The sequence below is a fragment of the Amblyraja radiata genome, chromosome 7 (genome assembly GCF_010909765.2).
Source record: "Amblyraja radiata isolate CabotCenter1 chromosome 7, sAmbRad1.1.pri, whole genome shotgun sequence".
Taxonomy (NCBI): Eukaryota; Metazoa; Chordata; class Chondrichthyes; order Rajiformes; family Rajidae; genus Amblyraja; species Amblyraja radiata.
In genome coordinates this window covers 9,232,657-9,256,002 of record NC_045962.1, presented here as the reverse complement: position 1 = coordinate 9,256,002, position 23,346 = coordinate 9,232,657, and the positions used below count along the sequence as shown (strand labels likewise).

At 47.1% G+C, this 23,346-nt stretch overlaps 1 protein-coding gene across 2 annotated transcripts in view; it reads left to right on the top strand.

Annotated features, from left to right (window-relative positions):
• Positions 1–23,346, top strand: part of lrp2 (LDL receptor related protein 2) — a 266,845-nt gene that overhangs the window by 58,102 nt on the left and 185,397 nt on the right. For both annotated transcript variants that reach the window (XM_033023669.1, XM_033023668.1), the window contains exons 4-13: positions 4,502–4,612; positions 5,503–5,616; positions 7,495–7,611; positions 9,300–9,446; positions 10,428–10,544; positions 12,925–13,053; positions 13,988–14,157; positions 17,680–17,903; positions 20,447–20,653; positions 22,512–22,714. In XM_033023669.1, coding sequence (XP_032879560.1) covers positions 4,502–4,612; positions 5,503–5,616; positions 7,495–7,611; positions 9,300–9,446; positions 10,428–10,544; positions 12,925–13,053; positions 13,988–14,157; positions 17,680–17,903; positions 20,447–20,653; positions 22,512–22,714 — 1,539 coding nt within the window. The remainder of the gene's footprint in view (positions 1–4,501; positions 4,613–5,502; positions 5,617–7,494; positions 7,612–9,299; positions 9,447–10,427; positions 10,545–12,924; positions 13,054–13,987; positions 14,158–17,679; positions 17,904–20,446; positions 20,654–22,511; positions 22,715–23,346) is intronic.

Sequence of the window (23,346 nt, the reverse complement as noted above, 5' to 3'; positions counted from 1 at the left end):
TGCTGAGAGAATGGAGCAGCTGGGCTTGTACACTCTGGAGTTTAGAAGGATGAGGGGGTATCTCATTGAAACATATAAGATTGTTAAGGGTTTGGACACGTTAGTGGGAGGAAACATGTTCCCGATGTTGGGGGAGTCCAGAACCAGGGGCCACAGTTTAAGAATAAGGAGTAAGCCATTTAGAATGGAGACGAGGAAACACTTTTTCTCACAGAGAGTGGTGAGTCTGTGGAATTCTCTGCCTCAGAAGGCGGTGGAGGCGGGTTCTCTGGATACTTTCAAGAGAGAGTTAGATAGGGCTCTTAAAAATAGCGGAGTCGGGGGATATGGGGAGAAGGCAGGAACGGGGTACTGATTGGGGATGATCAGCCATGATCACATTGAATGGCGGTGCTGGCTCGAAGGGCCGAATGGCCTACTCCTGCACCTGTTGTCTATTGTCTATTGTTTAGCGGCCTATGTTTCCAAATACAGGGCAATGGGATTAGTGCAATATGCCAATTTGGTTTGCATGGACAAGGTGGGCCGAAGGGCCTGTTTCCATGTTGTGCAACTCTATGACTCTAATAACAGTTAAAAGACATTTGAACAGGTTTTTGGATAGGAAAGGATTAAAGGGATCTGGGCCAAATGCAGGCACATGGGACTGGCTTAGATGGGTCATCTTGGTCGGTGTGGATGAGTTGGGCAAAAGGGCCTGTTTCACCACCATAACTCTCTATGACTCTAAATTTAGAAATCATAGTTAATTTCATAACAATGTTTTACAGAATCCTATCATCTCTATCTTGAAAATGTTTGTAGAAGAAGGTTCTGACAAAGTCAATATAATGCAGCAGCATTTTAACGAGTCCTTCATATTTTGATGTTTCTCTTGAACTTTGTGACCACAGTCTAACGGGGATTTCTGGTCTCACCCAGTTATTTTACTTCAAAGTTAGATGTTTTATTGAAAATATGAAATGTTAGACAGTATAATGGTTTAAGAATTCAGAGTTTATTAAAAATCATGTAAGAATGTATTCAGATGAATGAAATGGCAAAGATCAAAGCAGATGAATTAATTGAAGTCATAGAATCATAAAGTCATACAGCAGACATCTTCCAACAACAGGGTGACCAAAACGGAACACAATACTCCAATTGAGGACTCACCAGCATCTTGTATAACTGTAACATAACATTCCAACTTCTATACTCAATACCTTGACCTATGAAGGCCAATGTACCAAGCGCCTTCTTGACCATCCAATCTACCTGTGATGCCATTTTCAGGGAACTATGTACCCGCACTCCTCGATCTTCCTGCTCTACAACACTACCCAGAGCCCTACATTCATTGTGAAGGTCATGTCCTGGTTTAGTTTCTCAAAATTCAGCACCTCACACTTATCTTCATTAAAGTCCATCATCCACTCCTCAACCCACTTGCCCATCTTATCCCGATCCTGCTTTACCTTTTGATAACCAAAGCCAAAGTCAATTTTATTCATCACATACACCCGAAGGTGCAGTGAAATGAATTTGCCAGCAGCGATACAATTAAAAAGAACACACAATACACAATAAGATTTAACACAAACATCCACCACAGCATTCTTCACTGTGGTGGAAGGCACAAAGTTCAGCCAGTCCTCCTCCTTTGTTCACCCGTGGTCGGGGGCCATAAACCCTCCGTAGTTGCCGCTACGGACGGCCGGATGTACAGGCCCTCTCGTCGGGATGATTTGAAACTCCGGCGTTGGGACGGTCAAACGCACTCCGCGTCTTGGAGGTCCCGAATACGCACTTTCTTACCGGAGACCGCAGCTTTAGGATGTTATAGGCTGCAGGCCGGCGGTTGGAGCTCTTCTCTGGCGATCCCCGGCGACGGATCCCAGACTCCAGATGGTAAGTCCATGCCATGCCCGCGGCTAGAAGCTCTACATACCACAGCCCCATGATGCCAAAGTCACCAGGCCAGCGATCGGAGCACTCCTCTCTGGTGACTCCTAGCAAGGGTTTGTCTCACTCCGCGAAGGAAAGTTCACGCTGCTGAAGCTCCGCAGACCGCGGCTTCAGGATATAACAGACCGCAGGCCAGAGATCGGAGCACTGCTCTCTGGCGACTCCCAGCAAGGGTTCGCCCGCTCCGCGATGGGAAGTCCACGCTGCGCCCGCCGCTGTAGCTCTGAGCCCGACTTTGGGAAAGGCCGCTCCAATCCATGGTGTTAGGCCGTGAGGGAGACGACATGGAAAGAGTTGCCTCTCCATGGAGGAGGCCACAGAAAGCGGTTCCCCCCTTTCCCCTTTCCCCTCCCCACCACCCCCCACACAAGACATACCGAGAGACACTAAAACAGACAGTTTGACACACTTAAAAACCAAAAAGAGTCGAAATAACGGACACGCTGCTGGCAGGGCAGCTGACTCGCCTGCGCCCACCACCCTAACCATCTTCGTTATCTACGATACCACCCACTTCATGTTCAAATTTACTAATCATGCCTTCTACATTCTCGTTTAAATAATTGACATAAACCACAAACAGCACTGAACCCTGAGTCACACCACTGGTCACAGGCCTCCAGTCCAATGAACAACCTTCCACCATCACCCTCTGCTTCCTTCCATGAAGCCATTCCTCTATCCATTTGGCTAGCTCTCTCTGGATCACACGTAATCTAACCTTCCAGAGCAGCCTACCATGTGAAACCTTGTCATAGGCCCTGCTGAAGTCCGTATAAACAACATCTATGCCCTTGCTCTTATCCACCTACATCCACCTATCATGTCAGGCTTTGCCCCGTCTCCACCACTTTTACAGCTACCCCTACTCCATCTGTCTCAAGAAGGGTCCTGACACGAAACGTCACCTGTCCACTAGTTCACTGGTTCACTGGTTGATTTATTGTCACCTGTACAAAGATACAGTGAGAACGTTTGTTCTGCGTTCTATCCCGTCTAATCATAGGTTCATAAGGTTCATTTATTGTCACATACACCAATTGGTGTAGTGAAATTCACTGGCCATTCAATCATACAATTTAAAAAAGCAACAGACTCAAAAAACACATTTTAACATAAACATCCACCACAGTGACTCCTACACATTCCTCACTGTGATGGAAGGCGAAATAAAGTTCAAGTCCTTCCCTTTTTGTTCTTCCTCGGTCGGGGGCCTCGAGCCCCCCATTGACGGGACGGTCTTGACTCCCGTAGCCAGCAGCGTTTGGGCCCTCCGGGTCGAGGCGTTCAGCTCCTGCACCGGGGGGATGTCAGCTCCCCCGCGCCGGGCGATCGAACCTCGCGTCGGGGCTGGTCGAACCTTCTGCGGCGTTGGAGCTCCCGACTAGCCTCTCCCGAGACTGCGAGCCCTTGATGGTAAGTCCGCAGGCCGCGGTGAGAGTGATCCCAGGCAAGTTTTCCGCTCCGATGGTAAGTCACGGGGCTCACGACAGTCCGAGGCGGCTTTCCCGCTCGATTGATGGTAGTCCACAGAGCCCGGAGAATGTGATCCGAAACCTGATCACCTCTCTGGGAAGGTAAGAACCTGAAAAAAAAAGGTTTCCCCCTCCCCCCTCATAAAACAAAACAAGAGGGTCAAGACAAAATGCTGGAGTAACTCAACGTCCAACGTTTTGTCCGACATCCAACATCCAACTCAACGTTTTTTGTCGAGACCCTTCTTCAGACTGAAGAAACATCACCCATTCCTTCTCTCCAGAGATACTTTCTGTCCCGCTGAGTTACTTCAGCATTTTGTGTATCTTCGGTGTAAACCAGCATCTGCAGCTCCTTCCTACACATGAGTACAATAGATCCTCTTCTGGAACATCAGGCAGAGAGCCACCAAGTTCTGGCACTGTCCATGTCCTCCATAGATGTGCTTGATCTGCTGAGTTACTCCAGCACACTGTACTTCACTCAACGCATCAGTCTACAGCCACTCGGGGCATGCAGTGGAGAGTATCACAATGGCTAGAAAGCTTTGTAGGCTTTACAGGTCCAAGCTCACATCTTCCTGACAAGCACAGCACACATGCCGTACATTGTGATAAACAGCATACCTACTGAATCATCAAAGTCCTGGATAGAGTGGATTTCTCTGAGAGCTGGCATAACCTCGATGGGCGGTATAGCCCAGCATGCTAGGAGCCAGGTGATCCACACAGCTGGTTGGAGACGCACCAAACATAGCACTTTACTTCCTATAGTACTTTAATCATTTTAAATTAATAATCTTTAGCTTTAACGCTTTGAACAGCGGTAAAATCACCTTTCACATGTTGAACATAGTAAAAACCTGTGTCCCTGTCTGCAACAAATCCCACCTGGCTCTTATCACTAGGATATAAGGGCGGTAACCATAACTGGAGTATTTAATCCTCTTTGCCTCTCTGTCTTCAGATCAGCATCGTCTGTTAACTGATGTTATTGTATCTCTCACTTCCAGTATAATGTTGATTCTGGATGCAGGCTTCAGATGCTCACATTTTATTTTCCTTGCCGTCTCCTTTAGATTACCCACCTTGCATCCAAATGGACTGTGCAAATGGTGCATGTTACAATTCCAGCCAGCATTGTGATGGAATGCTGAACTGCAGAGACGGATCAGACGAGACCAATTGCAGTAAGTTCGGTTTTCCTCACCTTTAGATCCTATATTACCCAACCCAAAACAAAGAATGGGTCGACTGGGCTTGTATTCATTGGCATTTAGAAGGGTGAGAGAGGATCTGATAGAAACATCTACAATTTTTAAGGGATTGGACAGGCCAGATGCAGGAACAATGTTCCCAATGTTGGGGGTGTCCAGAACCAGGGGTCACAATTTAAGAATAAGGGGTAGGCCAATTAGGACTGAGATGAGGAAAAACTTCTTCACCCAGAGTGTTGTGAATCTGTGGAATTCTCTGCCACAGAAGGCAGTGGAGGCCAATTCACTGGATGCTTTCAAGAGAGAGTTAGATAGAGCTCTTAGGGCTAAAGGAATCGAGGGGTATGGGGAGAAAGCAGGAACTGATTTGGGATGAACAGCCATGATCATATTGAATGGCAGTGCTGGCTCGAAGGGCCGAATGGCCTACTCCTGCACCTATTTTCTATGCTTCTACCCCTCGGCAAAGCACTGTGATAGACAGAAATTCTCACACACAAGTCATGCGGGGTAACAATTTAATGTGTACCCAGGCTCATGGCGTTCTCAGCGTTGTACCTTCCATGGATGCTGACTGAACCGCTGATCTCCTCCAGTGCTTTGTTTTTTGCACCAAATTCCAGTGTCTGCACTTTCTTGTGCCAAGCCAAGAAAAACCATGCATGACTTACAATATGAAATCATAAATTCATAAGAGATCGGAGCCGACTTAGGCTATTCGGCCCATTAAGTCTACTCCGCCATTCAATCATGACTGATCTATCTCTCCCTCCAAAAATTAACTCCTGACCTAGTGGTCAGAAACGAAATCTTGTGTTAATTTTCTTCTCTCTTGACCCCCCACCCCTCTCCGACCTGCACAGCTCACAAATGCAGCAGCGGGTACTATCAGTGTGCCAACGAAGAATGTATTCCACGACTATTTGTATGTGACCACGACGATGACTGCGGGGATCGGAGCGACGAGCAGACATGCGGTAACGTCTTCTTATCATTTCTCAAACGTTGCCTCCATCTGTAATAGAAACATAGAAACATAGAAATTAGGTGCAGGAGTAGGCCATTCGGCCCTTCGAGCCTGCACCGCCATTCAATATGATCATGGCTGATCATCCAACTCAGTATCCCGTACCTGCCTTCTCTCCATACCCTCTGATCCCCTTAGCCACAAGGGCCACATCTAACTCCCTCTTAAATATAGCCAATGAACTGGCCTCGACTACCCTCTGTGGCAGAGAGTTCCAGAGATTCACCACTCTCTGTGTGAAAAAAGTTCTTCTCATCTCGGTTTTAAAGGATTTCCCCCTTATCCTTAAGCTGTGACCCCTTGTCCTGGAAGTGCTTGACATGAGTCAAGTGAGAGAATTCATCAAGATAGACACAACGTGCCAGGGTAACTCAGCGAGACAGGCAACATCTCTGGAGAAGATAGGGCAGGTGAGGCAGAGGTTCACTTACACCTCCTCCAACCTCATCTACTCTATCCGCTGTTTAAGAGGGAGTTAGATATGGCCCTTGTGGCTAAAGGGATCAGGGGGTATGGAGAGAAGGCAGGTACAGGATACTGAGTTGGATGATCAGCCATGATCATATTGAATGGCAGTGCAGGCTCGAAGGGCCGAATGGCCTACTCCTGCACCTATTTTCTATGTTTCTATGTTCCAGGTGTGGACTCCTATATGTCTGCGAGACCAAGCGCAGGCTCAGCGATCATTTTGCTGAATATCTTCGCTCAGTCTGCCTAAACCTACCTGATCTCCCGGTTAGCAAACACTTTATTTCCCCCTCATATTCCCACACTGACCTTTCTGTCCTGGGCCACCTCCATTATCAGAGTGAGGCCCAACGTAAATTGGAGGAACAGCAGCTCATATTTCGCTTGAGTAAGGGATTCGAGTAAGGGATTCGCTCCAAACACCTAGTGGTCACTCCATGAAACTACAAGGTGTTTTCAAATACAAAGTTCTTTTTAACGGATAAAGATGTATTTTTGTGGCGGCATGCAAAAAATACTAAAGACTTTTAGTTTAGTTTAGTTTACAGATACAGCGCAGAAACAGGCCCTTTGGCCCGCCGAATCCTCACCGACCAGTCAACCCCGCACATTAACATTGTCCTACACACACTGGGGACAATTTACACCTACACCAAGCCAATTAGCCGACAAACCTGTACGTCTTTGGAGTGTGGAAGGAAACTGAAGATCTTGGAGAAAACCCACGCGGTCACGGGGAGAACGTACAAACTCCGTACAGGCAGTACCCGTTGTTGTAATCGAACCCGGGTCTCCGGCGGTGCAAGGCAGCAACTCTAACGCTGTGCCACCATGGCCGTACCCATCTTTAATGGAATATCATTGCCCATGTGTCGACCGAAGCAATTGCTTGGCAATGTCAATGACCTCCCGCAGTGAAACTAGCAGCCTGTGTTCTTAAAGAGACAGTGGTGTCTAATTACTGTGGGAAGCCCCGTTGCTATAAACCAAATCCATTACAAAGAGGTGCATAAAAGCAGCATGGTGGCGCAGTGGGAGAGCTGCTGCCTTACAGAGCAAGAGACCTGGGTTCAATCCTGACTATGGGTGCTGCCTGCATGGAGTTTATACTTTCTCCCTGTGACCCGTGTGAGTTTTTTTCCAGGAACTCCAGTTTCCTCCCACACTCCAAAGACGTACAGGTTTGTAGGTTCATTGGTTTGGTATAATTGCACATTGTCGCTAGTGCGTGTGGGATAGTGTTAGTGTGCGGGCATCGCTGGGCCGTATCTCTAAGCTAAACTAAACTTAAGTACACTAACGAGGGTAGCCTGTATCTGTGCAACGTAACATGGAGCGGTGATGGTGTTGTGTGTTGCAGCTTACCCTGCATGCTCTGGAGACTACTTCAGCTGCCCCAGTGGCCACTGCATTCATCAGTACTGGCTGTGCGATGGGGACGATGACTGTGGAGACAATGCTGATGAAAGAGGCTGTGGTAAGAATGTGGGCATTCAGTGAGTATATTAACATTTAAACGAGTGGGACCTACAAACCGTGGACTGACAGTTGCAGAATTCACCAAACGTGAATCATTTGTGGAACAATGTTCCCCAAGCTGACTGCCCATTCATACGTGATAGTAGAATTAGGGCATTCGGCCCATCAAGTCTACTCCGCCATTCAATCAATCTCTCCCTCCTAACCCCATTCTCATGCCTTCTCCCCATAACCTCTGACACCCGTACTAATCATATTGTTGAAGTGTAGTAGTCATAGAGTGATACAGTGTGGAAGCAGGCCCTTCCACCCAACTTGCCCACACCGGACAACATCTCCCAGCTACACTAATCCCACTTGCCTGCGTTTGGTCCACATCCCTCCAAACCTGTCCTATCCATGTACCTGTCTAGCTGTTTCTTAAAAAATGGGATAGTCCCAGCCTCAACTACCTCCTCTGGCAGCTCGTTCTATACACCCACCACCGTTTGTGTGAAAATGTTACCCCTCGGGTATCCTATTCAATCTTTTCCCCTTCACCTTGAACCTTTGTCCTCTGGTCCTCGATTCCCCTACTCTGGGCAAGAGACTCTGTGCATCTACTCAATCTATTCCTCTCATGATTTTGTACACCTCTATAAGATCCCCCCCTCATCCTCCTGCGCTCCATGGAATAGAGACCCAGCCTACTCAAGGTTCAGGGTTACGATGGGTAGCTTAGGGTTAAGGTGGATAGGATCAGTTTGGAGGGATATGGGCCAAGCATGGGCAGGTGGAAGTAGTGTAGATGGGGCATCTTGGTCGGCATGGGTAAGTTGGGCTGAAGGGCCTGTTTCCAAGCTGTATGACTCTATGACTGACTACAGTCCAGGACATTTGGTTGTGCTTTCCAGGGCTAGATGAGAAGTATTTAAAACAAACTACCAACTCAGCAGATAAGTCACCAGTGCTTTTGAACACTGACTATGATGTAAGGATTTAGCAGTTAAGTATTTCAGGAAAGGTAAAAGACAATAGACAATAGGTGCAGGAGTAGGCCATTTGGCCCTTCGAGCCAGCACCGCCATTCAATGTGATCACGGCTGATCATCCACAGTCAGTGCCCCGTTCCTGCCTTCTGCCCATATCCCTTGACTCCGCTATCTTTAAGAGCTCTATCTAGCTCTCTCTTGAAAGCATCCTGAGAACCGGCCTCACCGCAGGTTGAGGCAGAGAATTCCACAGACTCACAACTCTCCGTGTGAAAACGTTTTTCCTCATCTCCGTTCTAAATGGCTTACCCCTTATTCTTAAACTGTGGCCCCTGGTTCTGAACTGCCCCAACATCGGGAAGACTAAATGCTTCTGGTTGACCATCTTTCAAATGTTCACTGTTTCTCCCTCTACAGCTGCTGCCTGACTGGTTAATATCATTAGTATTTTCTGTATTTATCTTGGTAAAACAAAAGATGTCCACGTTGAATGATTTATGTACAATGTGCAAACAAATCTTTTAATATCTCTCGAATGTCCAGATATATAACAGTGCAACTATTTCCCCTGGGAGCTGAATTTTTCAGCTGTTGGAGCACTCCGCCAGATGTGGTTTTACAGTAGACAGCGGCATTTTCAGTTTAGCCAGCGGTTGTGCTTGGTTCATGCTGGGCTCCTTTACTAATCTATTTCCGTTTCTCTCGGTTTGAGCAGAGAGAGGGGAACTGCAAGAGTGCTCGCCCCGGCAGTGGATTTGTCCTGGTACTCGACACTGTATCTCCCTCAACAAGCTGTGTGATGGCACCCAGGACTGCTCCGAAGGGGGAGATGAGACTAACTCCACGACCGGAAATAACTGCAGTGAGTACTCTGATCTTGGAACAAGACTTGTACCACCTGCCTGCAGAATGTTCTAAGAGAAGATGGTACACTCTTGTAATATATCCTGTATCCGTTGTTCATGATGTGGACTCTTATACATCGGCGAGACCAAACGTAGACTGGGCGATCGTTTCGCTGAACACCTTCGCTCAGTCCGCCTGAACCTACCAGCTCTCCCGGTTGCTAAACACTTTAATTCCCCTTCCCATTCCCACACTGACCTTTCTGTCCTAGGTCTCCTCCATTGTCAGAGTGAGGCTAAACGCAAATTGGAGGAACAGCATCTCATATTTCACTTGGGCAGTGGTATGAAAATGGATTTCTCTAACTTTAAGTAACCCCAACATTCCCTCTCTCACTATCCCTCCCCCCACCCAAGTTGCACTGGCTTCTCATTTTCACCCAACAAATGCCTGTTTCCTTTATCATCATTACTTTTATGCATATGTTTCATTCATTGTTCTATTTCTCTCGACATCACTGTCTACAGTATATCTCTTGTTTCCCTTTCCCGTGACTTTCACTCTGAAGAAGGGTCTTGACCCGAAACGTCACCCATTCCTTCTCTCCAGAGATGCTGCCTGTCCCACTGAGTTGCTCCAGCTTTTTTGTGTCTACATTCTTGCAGTGTCCATCTGCCTCGAGATGCCAGGGGAAAGCCAGTGAGATGCCTCACAAGAAACTGCTGATGCTGAAATCTTGAAAAAAAAACATCTGCTATTTATTGATAATTAAAGTGTAATTTTTGAAACAAAACCCATGTGCTTATTTTCAGGTGTACATAGATACATGTATACCTGTGTTTACTTTCAGGTGTACATAGAAACACATATACCTGTGTTTACCTTCCCATGTACATGAATACATATCTGTGTTTAGTTCAGGTGTACATAAATACAAGTATGTCTGCGTTAACATTCAACTGTACATAGATACAGGTGTGACTGTGCTTACTTTCAGGTGTACGTAACTGCGCTGCTCTAAGCTGTGAGTATCACTGTCGTTCATCCCCATCAGGCGGGATCTGCTTCTGCCCCTCAGGGTACATCCTGGGCACTGATGGCCGCTCCTGTGTTGGTAAGTTTTACTGATGCAGCATGGAAACAGGCCCACCCTTCGGTCCACCAAGTCCACGCCGACCATCGATCACCCGAGTCCGCGCCGACCATCGATCACCCGTTCACACTAGTTCTACGCTATCCCGCTTTCTCATCCACTCTCCACACACTAGAGGCAATTTACAGAGGGCCGTTTAACCTAAAAACCAGCATGTTTTGGGGTTGCGGGAGGAAACCGGAGCATCCTCTCCGGAGCGGAAACCCACGTAGTCACAGGGAGAACATGCAAACTCCACACAGACAGCACCCGAGGTCAGGATCGAACCCGGGTCACTGTGAGGTCCAATAATGAGGGGAGCTGACACAGAGACTACGGGCAATGGGGGGGGGGGGGGGGGGGGGGGGGAGAGGGGAAGAAGCTCTACTTGACTCACATGCCACCATTGTTGGTTGAATAAAAGAACAACAAACATTTTTTAACAATTTTGGGAAGTTTGGTCTGGTACCCATCGAGCCGCACAGCGTGGAAACGGGCCCTTTGGCCCAACTTGCCCATGCTGGCCAACCTGCCCCATCTATACTAATCCCACCTGCCTGCGTTTGGCCCACATCCCTCTAAACCTGTCCAATCCATCCATGTACCTTTCTAAATGTTTCTTGAACATTGTGATAGTCCCTGCCTCAACTACCTCCTCTGGCAGCTTGTTCCATACACCCACCACCTTTTGTGTAAAAAAGTTACCCCTCAGATTCCTATAAAACCTTTTCCTCTTCACCTTAAACCTATGTCCTCTGGTTCTTGATTCCCCTAGTCTGGGTCAAAGGTCAAAGGTAAACGTGCATTCACCCAATCTATTCCTCTCATGATTTGTGCACCTCTGTAAGATCACATGACAAGGGGAGACGGCAGGCACGGGTTATTGATTGGGGACGATCAGCCATGATCACAATGAATGGCGGTTCTGGCTCGAAGGGCCGAATGGCCTCCTCCTGCACCTATTTGCTATGTCTATGTCTAAGACCTTCATAATGTTTGACATTCTACGACAGTGTACAACTTTCTAAGTTTCACTCATGTTAGTTTAATATTGTCTTGTGTACCGAGGTACAGTGTGAAGCTTTGTGTGTTATCATGACACGGAAAATCAACCCGTACATAAATATAACGGAAAGTGCAAAGAGAAACATACCTGAGTGCAGAATATACTGTAGAAATCCTGGTAGTTTTACAATTTGAATGGAGATCTAAGAATGGAGTTTATGTTCATAAATCATAGGAACATTCAGGTAGGCCATTCAGCTCATCAAGTCCACTCCACCATTCAATCATGGCTGATCTATCTCTCCCTCTCAACCCCATTCTCCTGCCTTCTCCCCATAACCACTGACACCCGTACTAATCAAGACTCTATCTATCTCTGCCCTAAAAATATCAATTGACTTGGCCTCCACAGCCGTCTGTGGCAAAGAATTCCACAGATTCACCACCCTCTAACAAAATAAATTCCTCTTCTCCTTCCTAAAGGAATATCCTTTTATTCTGAGGCTATTGGCTCTGATCCTAGTGGCTGCTCTCCCACTAATGGAAACATCTTATCCACATCTACTCTATCTAGGCCTTTCACTATTTGTTGTAGGGGAGGATGATAGATTGTCTTCTGGGACCAGCAGCAAAGAGTGGCCACGCTTGCAGTGTGACCGTGCAAAGGACATAGGTGGTTTCAGACACCTCCTATCATCGTATACATCCGTGTCCTTATATAGAGCAGCAAAGATTAAAGAAAGTTAGGATTAGAACTCAGTGATATGAGAACTGATCTCGTTCCTCCCAGCCTCCTTTCCAGTTGGACGTAGCCCGGACCATCACACAAACCAACCTCCTTTCCATTGACTTCACGCTGCTCGGCAAAGCCACCAGTACAATCAAGGACCAGTCTCAACCTGGTTACTCCCTCTTCTCCCCTCTCCCATCAGGCAAGCGGTGCAGAAGTGTGAAAACACACACCTCCAGATTCAGGGACAGTTTGTTCCCAGCTGTTACAGCCAACTGAACCATCTTCTCACCAACTAGAGAGTGGTCCTGACCTCCCATCTACCTCAGTGGAGACCCTCGGACTATCTTTAATCGGACTTTACACGACTAAGTGTTATTCCCTTTATCATCTATCTGTGTGGATGGCTCGATTGTAATCATGTGTAGTCTTTCCGCTGACTGGATAGCGCGCAACAAAAAAGCTTTTCACTGTACACAGGTCAATAAACTAAACTAAACTAATCTGAACTGGTTCTTAATCCTGCCACAACCTTTGTAAGAGATGATACTAGAAAGGCCATAGACATTTGATGTGACCAAATGTGTGAACTGTAACTGTGTGTGTGTGTGTTTCCTTTGCCTGTAGACTTTGACGAGTGCAATGTTTGGGGGGCTTGTGACCAACTATGTGAGAGCAAGGTTGGAGCCTATTCGTGCGCCTGTGTGCAAGGTTACGTCTTGGAACACCACAAGCACTGCCGAGCTAACGCTTCATGTAAGTCCCAGCATTGGGGGCAGGGTAGCACCGAGCCCACACCGACCAGCGATCGCCCGTACACTAGTTCTGTCCTACACACATTAGAGACAATTTACAGAAGCCAATTAACCTACAAACCAGCGCGGCTTTGGGATGTGGGAGTTAACCTGAGGAAACCCACGCAGTCACAGGGAGAACGTGCAAACTCCACACAGACAGCACCTGTAGTCATGTTCAAACCCGGGTCTCTGGCGCTGTGAAGCAGCAACTCTACTGCTGTGCCGCCGTGCCAGACCTTGGGTCTCCCAGCACAACTTTGCCACACCGTCTCGTGTTTACTAAACCTTCCCGCAGCTATTGTCAGGTCTACCCTGGGGCAGTCTGAAAGAGAGTCCCGACTCGAAAGTTCACCTATCCACTTTCTCCACAGATACTGCCTGACCTGCTGAGTTACTCCAGCACTTTGTATCTTGCTATCCAATGTCCACTTCCATTTTAAAGGCAGTCCAGCAGCTTCAGCTTTTTGAAGCTAGTCTGTAAATATATTCAGGGAATCTGTGGACACAGCTTCCAAAAACAAACCTTCCAAAAATAATGTTTAAGAAAGAACTGCAGATGCTGGAAAATCGAAGGTAGACAAAAATGCTGGAGAAACTCAGCGGGTGAGGCAGCGTCTATGGAGCGAAGGAAATAGGCAACGTTTCGGGTCGAAACCCTTCTTCAGTCTGGGGTTATGGGGAGAAGGCGGGAAAATGGGGTTGGGAGGGAAAGATAGATCAGCCATGATTGAATGGTGGAGTAGACTCGACGGGCCGAGTGGCCTAATTCTGCTCCTGTGACGTCTGAACGTATTGCAGCGCGTATATTATTGTGAACTAGACCAATGGGCATGTGTCTCTGACGGTGGTCAGTGGGAGGGCACTGACTGCAGACCTTCGTTCCTGCCCTGCAGCTGGAATTCCATCCATCATCTTCTCCAATGGTCGTGACCTGCTGATTGGCAACATCCACGGGCGGGACACGCGGATCCTTGTGGAATCTCACAACCGCGGTATTGCTGTCGGTGTGGATTTCCACTACAATCTGGGCAAGATCTTCTGGACAGATACCATTCAAAATAAGGTGCGTAACATTCCCGAAACTGGGCACCGATTCAGTGACCCGGAGCAGATGAAGTGGTGTTGAAAACCCATGTACCTCATGTGTATTGTGTTTCTATGTTTTAATTTCGCTGAGGCACGTTACTGTTGAGAACCCCACTCCTTGTCTGGTGACACATACATTATTAAATCCTCCATCCTAAAAATAAACTGGCTTGGAAGTTGTTCAGGTTCTTGTAACAGAACACCAAGAACAGAGTCAAACTTAGGTTATGCCAACCGACTCAAGCCAGGCTTTCAATCAACTCCTTACCAAGGATACAAATTCCACTCTCACCCCCTCCATGGCTTACAAAACTTCTAACAAAAGGGCGCAAATATCAATCCCTTGCCCGAAATGCTCTTACATGCAAAATGCTTATACATCGGCGAGACCAAACGCAGACTGGGCGATCATTACGCTGAACGCCTTCGCTTAGTCTGCCTGGACCTATCTGATCTCCCAGTTGCCATACACTTCCCATTCCCCTTCCCATTCCCACACTGACCGTTCTATCCTGGGCCTCCTCCATTGACAGAGTGAAGCCAAATGCAAATTGGAGGAACAACACCTCATATTTCGCTTGGGCAACTTATTGAATATTGATTTCTCTCACTTCAAGTAACCCATGCATCCCCTCTCTCTCCATCCCTCCCCCACCCAAGTTGTACCAGTTTCAAAGTCGTCTTGTTGAGTCTCATTGTCTGTAACTCATTTTCACCTAGCACACAGCTAGTTACTTTTTTGCATATCTTTCATTCATGTGTTCTATATCTCTCTACATCACCGTCTATGTCTCTTGTTTCCCTTTCCCCTGACTGTGAGTCTGAAGAAGGGTCTCAACCCAAAACGCCACCTATTCCTTTTCTCCAGGGATGCTGCCTGACCCGCTGAGTTACTCCAGCTTTTTGTGTCTATCTTCGGTTGAAGCCAGCATCCGCAGTTCCTTCCTACACATGCTCTTTGCAGAGGTTTCCCCATGAATGGTGGGATTTATTTAACGGCCACCGGGAGATGTGCCCAGGGAGGAGCTGGAGTAAGATCCCACCAAAAGTCAGCACCATTGGTTTTCACTGGTTTAGAGATACAGTGTGGAAACAGGCCCTTCAGCCCACTGAGTCCACGCCAACCAGAGATCACCGATACCGTAATTCTATCCTACACACTAGAGACAATTTACAGATGCCAAGCCAAGCTACAAACTTGCACGTCTTTGGAGTGTGGGAGGAAACCGGAGCACCCGGAGAAAACCCACGTGGTGACAGCGATAATGTACAAACTCTGTAGAGACAGCACCCGTAGTCAGAATCAAACCCGGGTCTCTGGCGCTGTAAGGCATTGTACCGCTCTACCGCTGCGCCACCGTGCCGCTGTTCCTGTGGTGAGCCAAAGTGCAATGTGACCAACTGATGACATGGATATGCAGGGCATGGAGGGATATGGATCATGTGCTAGCAGATAAGATCGGCTTAACTTGGCGGCACGTTCAGCACAGACCTTGTGGGCTGAAGGGTCATAAGGTCATAAGTGATAGGAGAAGAATTAGGCCATTCGGTAGAGAGATATCGAACACATCACTTAGGCCATTGGGCGGTCACGGTGGCGCAGCGGTAGAGTTGCTGCCTTACAGCGCATGCAGCGCCGGAGACCCGGGTTCCATCCCGACTACGGGTGCTGTCTGTACGGAGTTTGTACGTTCTCCCCGTGACCAGCGTGGGTTTTCTCTGAGATCTTCGATTTCCTCCCACACTCCAAAGACGTACAGGTTTGTAGGTTAAGTGGCTTGGTAAATGTAAATTGTCCCTAGTGCGTGTAGGATAGTGTTAATATGTGGGGATTGCTGGTCAGCGCAGACAAGGTGGCCAAAGGGCCTGTTTCCGCGCTGTGTCTCTAAACTAAACTAAACTAAACTAAACTAAACTAAACTAAACTAAACTAAAGTCTATTCCGTCATTCAATCATGGCTGTTCTATCTCTCCCTCCTAACCCTATTCTCCTGCCTTCTCCTCATAACCCCTGGCACCCGTATTAATCAAGAATTTATCTGCCTTCAAAATATCCATTGACTTGACCTCCACAATCTTCTGTGTCAAAGAATTCCACAGATTCACCATCTTCTGACTAAAGGGTCTGTTCCTATGTTGTATGAGTGGGTAGTGGTGGGGAGAAGGACATGGTGATGAGGGATTCGGCTGTAGGGTGGAGCAGACAAGGTCTAGTGAGGAAATAACGAGTGGATAGTTTCTGGTGCCTGGAGGACAACAGTTGGTCTTCCTGAGGAAGCTGTCTCCCAGGTCTCCATAGATAGACACAAAATGCTGGAGTAACTCAGCAGATCAGACAGCATCTCTGGAGAGAAGGAATTGGTGATGTTTCGGGTCGATACCCTTCTTCTGGTCTGAAGAAGGGTCTCGACCCGAAAAGTCATCTATCCATGATCTCCAGGAATGCTGCCTGACCTCCTGAGTTTAGACTTTACACTTTAGAAATGCAGCGCAGAAACTGGCCCTTCAGACCACCGAGCTCGAGCTGACCAGCGATCACCCCGTACACTAACCTACACACACTAGGGACATTTTTACAACTTGCTTACAAATCAACCTACAAACTTGCACGTCTTTGGAAACATGTGAAGAAACCGGAGTTCCCGGAGAAACTCCCCGGAGAAAACCCACACACGGTCACGGGGAGAACATACAAACTCCATGCAGGCCCTTTGAGCCAGGACCGCCATTCACTGTGATCATGGCTGATCATCCACAATCAGTACCCCATTCCTGCCTTCTCCCCATATCCCTTGCCTCTGCTATCTTTAAAAGCTCTATCTAACTCTCCCTTGAAAGCATCCAGAGAATTGGCCTCCACTGCCTTCTGAGGCAGAGAATTCCACAGATTCACAACTCTCTGGGTTAAAAAGTTTTTGTCATCTCTGGTCTAAATGGCCAGCCCCTTATTCTTAAACTAGAAGAAAAACTAACTAAAACTAAACTAAACTTCTAAATTAACCATGTGAATCTACGCTGCACTCCCTCAATAGAAAGAATGTCCTTCCTCAAATTTGGAGGGAGCACCCATAGTCAGGATCGAACTCGGGTCTCTGGTGCTGTGAGGGGCTGTCCCACTGTACGAGCTAATTCAAGAGTTCTCCTGAGTTTCCCCTGATTCGAACTCGGAGAATCACGGTAATGGCCACTCGTAGGTACTCGGGGCTCTCGTGGACATTTTTCAACATGTTGAAAAATCTTCACGTGTCTTCATGAGCTTACCGCGTTTCCTGAGCACCTGCCGTTAGCGTTACGAGCCGCTATGAGACATCCCGAGCTCCGACGCACCCGCTACGTACATTCTACGTGCTTACCACGAGTTTGATTTTTTTTTTTTTTACTCAGGAGAACTCTTGAATTACCTCGTACAGTGGGACAGGCCCTTAAGTTTGTGTCTTTTTTTGTAACCAAAGTGATTCAGATTGTCTGCTGAAGCGTTTTACTTACCGTGTTCTGCTAGGTTTTCTCTGTCAATCTCGACGGCACTAGTATTCGGGAAATCTTGAACGTGTCCATTGACACTCCGGAAAACCTCGCTGTGGACTGGGTGAACGATAAATTGTACGTGGTGGAGACAAGCATCAACCGCATTGAGCTCACTGATCTGGATGGAGGGAACCGTATCACCTTAATTGGAGAAAACCTGGGCAGGCCACGAGGCATTGCTCTCGATCCCACTGTCGGGTAAGAAACTCACCCATTGCCTTTAGTTTAGTTTAGGTTCATTCAGAGATACAGCATGGAAACAGGCCCTTCGGCCCACCGAGGCCACACCGACCACCGATCACCCGTTCACACTTGTTCTATCCCACACACACACACACACACACACACACACACACATACACACTGGGGACAATTTACAGATGTCAAATAACCTACAAACCCGCACGTCTTTGTAGTGTGGGAGGAAGCCGGAACTCCCAGAGGAAAACCACCGTGGGTCACAGGGAGAACGTGCAAACACCGTACAGACAGCACCCGTAGTCAGGATCGAACCCGGGTCTCTGGCGCTGTGAGGCAGCAACTCTTCCGCTGCTCCACTGTGCCACCTTATTAATTCGCCCATGACATTTCGTAAATTGAGAACAAAACCCAGTAGGTCCCACGGGAGGTAATGATACTGCAACCTTCTGTTACACTACTGAGGTGTTTTGGATCACACACCCTAAATCAAATCGGTGCTTGTTGACCCCTGATGGTCTCAGTACCTCATCATCCTAATGTCAAGCAAATGTGGTGTGATTCAGACTGGAGTCGAATTATGAATCACGTTTTGGTTCCAGCAAAGATCTGAAGGATTAGGGAGGAGAAGCATATCCAGTTGTCGATTTCAATGTAGGAAGTGCCCAAAGATAGACACAAACAGCTGGAGTAACTCATTGGGTCAGGCAGCATCTCTGGAGAAAAAGAATAGGTGACGTTTCGGGTCGAGACCCTTCCTCAGACTGAGAGTCACGGGAAAGGGAAACGAGGGATATAGACGATGCGTAGAGAGATATAGAACACATCAATGAAAGATGCTCACAAAAGTAGCGATGATGAAGGAAACAGGCTGAGGTTAGCTGTGGCCTAGGTGAAAATGAGTTACTGACAATGAGACTCAACATGTTGACTTTGAAACTAGTACAACTTGGGTGGGGGAGGGATGAGGAGAGAGGGGTCACTTGAAGTTTGAGAAGTCAATGTTCATACCACTGGGTTGGCTGTATACTGCCCAAACGAAATATGGGGTGCTGTTCATCCAATTGGTGTTTGACCTCACTCTGACAACGGAGGAGGCCCAGGACAGAAAGATCAATGTGCGAATGGGAAGGAGAATTAAAGTGTTTGGCAACCAGGAGATCAGGTGGATCTAGGCGGACTGAGCGAGGGTGTTCAGCGAAACAATCGCCGATGTTTACGAGTCTGCACCTTTAACAACAGATAGATGAGGTTGGAGGAGGTGCAAGTGAACCTCTGCCTCACCTGAAAGGACTGTCGGGATCCCTGGACAGTGGAGGGAGGAGGTATAGCATACGACTTGCACTTTATTTGCTTCTAATAATCTCCTCCCACTGTGTGTTACTTCAGCACTCTGAGTCCTTTTGTGCGGAAGTTTTTGAGTTTGAACTCCTAACGAATCTGTTACACAGACAACAGTCTGCTGTGACTGAATGAAACAGAATGTAGCCAATCTGATCCCATTAATCTTCTGCGCTGGAGTTCGGTTAGAAATAAGTCCCTCAAGTGAGAATTATGAAGTGGTGCAGCGGGTGAAGCTGCTGGAACGCAGTGCTAGAGTCCCAGGTTCGATCCTGACCTCAGATACTGCATGTGTGGAGTTTGCACGTTCTCCCCTTGTCTGCCTGGGTTTTCCCCAAAGCCTTCGGTTTCCTCACACACTCCAAAGACGTACAGGTTTGTAGGTTAATTGGCTTGGGTTTGTATACTTGGTATAAGTGGAAATTGTCCCTGGTGTGTGTGTGTGTGTGTGTAGGGTAGTGTTAATGTGCTGGGATCACTGGTCGGTGCGGACCCGGTGGGCCGAAGGGCCTGTTTCCGTGCTGTATCTACAAACTATACGAATGGCATCTGTGCTATAGCATGCTGAAGTCACACTTGGGGTCCTGACCAAAAATGAATACATGTGGCCTCGCCGACATCTCGTATATCTCGTCTTCCAGAGAAAAGAACATCCTCTTCACATTGACAGTGTCTAGACTGCTCAGGGTTTTGCAAGTCACCACTAGCTCACCTGATCTGCTCAAATGCAAGCCAGGGACTTCTCTATATTCATAGACATGTCATATCATCCTCATGGTGTTGTGTAGGGAAGATTTAGTTTAGTTTAGTTTAGTTTAGTTTAGTTTAGTTTGGAGTCTATCTTGGGTCTATCTTTGTTTAGTTTAGTTTAGAGATACAGCACGGAAACATGTCCTTCGACCTACAGACTCCACGCCGACCAGCGATCCCGGCACACTTATACTATCCTACACACGCTATGAACAATTTACAATTATACCAAGCCAATTAGTCTACAGACTGCACGTCTTTGGAGTAGGTGAGGAAGTCGGAGCCACTGGAGAAACCCACACAGGTCATGGGGAGAACGTACAAACTCCCGGGTCTCTGGCGCTGTAAGGCGGCAACTCTACCGCTGCACGACGGCAGAGTTCCAATTTTTCTTTTGTGCCTGATGATTTTTCTTTCGAGCTGATTGATCAAACTCTACCTTTTCTGCCCAGTTATTTATTCTTCTCTGACTGGAACGATGCCTCTGGTGCCCCGAAGCTGGAGAGAGCTTTCATGGACGGGAGCCACCGTTTTGAAGTGGTCAAGTCCAAGCTGGGTTGGCCGGCTGGGATAAGCTTGGACCTGATTACCAAACGCCTCTACTGGGTTGACAGTCGCTACGACTACATTGAAACTGTAACATACGATGGACTGGAAAGGTAAACACCCACCCACTGGAATTATTGTGAAGAAAATCATTTGTTTAGATGGATATTGATTTGGTTCTCTTGAGGGTCCACTCGGTTATGGTGATTTACTGGGGGAATGTTTAGGTTTAGGCCTATTATTGTGTACCGATTCTTGGGCAAGGTCGGGGGGAGTCCCCCCCGCCACGGGTACCATGTAATCCCCTGCTACCTGCTCCATGGTTGGATAGTCGGCGACTAAACCGTCTCCCCCACCTGATTTGCCAGGTGAGGAGGGGGCTGTGGACCCTCAGCAGGACCAAAAACAAGACTGTCAATGGGCTGATGAGCTTCTAGCAAGCCACACTTCAGTAGAAGTTGCGCTCACTGTCGTACATAGCATTGTAAGGAGTGAAGAAAAACATGTAATTCTTCCCTCTCCTTGGTTCTCAAAAGAGAAGTTGTTAATTAAAAAAAATTTTAAATTGTGTACCGAGGTACAGTGAAAAACTTTGTTCTGCATGCCATTCAATCAGAGCAAGTATACCATCCATAGTTCCAATCAGACCAAACCTAAGTACAATAGGTGGCATGAAGGGGGAAATGTGGAGTGTGAAGTGAAAGTGCACGATGTGACGGCAATAGTTTAGTTTACTTGAAAGATACAGCACGTTAACAGGACCCTTGGCCCACCAAGTCCACATCGACCAGCGATCCCTGCACATCAACATTATCCTACATACACTAGGGACAATTTTACATTTATACCATGCCAATTAACCTACAAACTGGTACTTCTTTGGAGTGTGGGAGGAAACCGAAGATCTTGGAGAAAACCCACACGGTCACGGGGAGAACGTGCAAACTCCATACAGATAGCACCCGTAGTCAGGATCGAACCCAGGTCGCCAGTACTGCAAGCGCTGGAAGGCAGCAACTCTACCTCTGCGCCATCGTGCCTGACTCATACTTGAGAGAATATGACATGATTGATATAAGTTGGGGGCTATTGTGTTCTAGGCCTGCACACACCACAGTTTTCCGTTTTCTACTGCTGGAACTGGTCAAATTAATCTCTGCTGCCACACAGTTGTTCTCTTTTCACACAATACAAGCAACAATTTGCTTAAAAGCAGTTTGCGGCTCTTATGAAGAAAGACTGGATAGACTCGGCTTGTACTCGCTAGAATTTAGAAGATTGAGGGGGGATCTTATAGAAACTTACAAAATTCTTAAGGGGTTGGACAGGCTAAATGCAGGAAGATTGTTCCCGATGTTGGGGAAGTCCAGGACAAGGGGTCACAGTTTAAGGATAAGGGGGAAATCTTTTAGGACCGAGATGAGAAAAACATTTTTCACACAGAGAGTGGTGAATCTGTGGAATTCTCTGCCACAGAAGGTAGTTGAGGCGAGTTCATTGGCTATATTTAAGAGGGAGTTAGATGTGGCCCTTGTGGCTAAAGGGATCAGGGGGTATGGAGAGAAGGCAGAAACAGGATACCGAGTTGGATGATCAGCCATGATCATATTGAATGGCGGTGCAGGCTCGAAGGGCCGAATGGCCTATTCCTGCAGATACTTTCTATGTTTCTATGTTTCAAAGGAAAGTGGCATGTTGGCAAGTTTTTCTCTGTACCTCCATATACGTGACAATAAACAAGGAACTCCGCATGCTGGTTTACACAAAAGGACACAGATTGCTGGAGTAACTCAGCGGGTCAGGCAGCATCCCTGGAAAAAAAATTCTTCACAGTTGCCACCTGATCGGCTGAGATCCTCCACCGCGTTTTGTCCTTCATTGTAATCACTTACTGCCTTGTGCAGAGTCATCCGGCCTCCATATTCAGCATTTTTCCATGCTTTAGTTCATAATGTCTTTGCTTCTATGCAGGAAAACTGTAGTGAGTGGAGGTCGGTCAGTTCCCCACCCTTACGGAATAGCGAATTTTGAAGATAAATTATTTTATACTGACTGGACGAAGATGGCTGTTATAAGAGTCAATAAGTCTGCAGACAACAACCCACAAGTCATCTATCAGTCTCCACTGAAGCCCTATGGAGTGACTGTGTATCATGCATTCAGACAGCCCTTTGGTAAGTTCACTTTGTAATGGCATTTCAAGCTATTCTTTCCAAATTGAAATGATTGCAGGTCCAATGGATTTAACAAAAGCAAAAAAAACTCTCTCTTCTTTGTTAATTTATCCGTATCGTCATCTATTCCTTTTCTCTTGAGATGCTCTGACCTGCTGTTACTCCAGCATTTTGTGTCTATCTTTATTGTTTTTATTATATATTTAACCTCCTACTAATATTAAGCTGCTAATTGCTGTTTTTATTAATGTTAACTTTGTATAAGCACATTGTTTTGTTTTCCAGAGGGCAGCTATTGAGAATGATTCCAGTTTACGTCTCCGCTGAATTCATCACTTGTGTGTTCACTTGAACATTCATCTTTTGTGTTGATCCTCATCTCAAATGCTTTTTAATCTCTCCTGCCTTCCATCCTATCAGCATTCATCCCTCTTGTCCTTTTCCCTCCTCCTTTCCCTGCTTTAAGGGCCTGTCCCACTTTCACGATCTAATTCACGACCTCTGCCGAGTTTGCCCTCGACCCACACTCGCAGCATGGTCGTCACGAGGTCGTAGGTAGGTCGTGATGCTAGTCGTAGGTACTCGTGGCATCAAGTAGGTCGGGGCATTTTTTCAAGCCTGATGAAAAATGT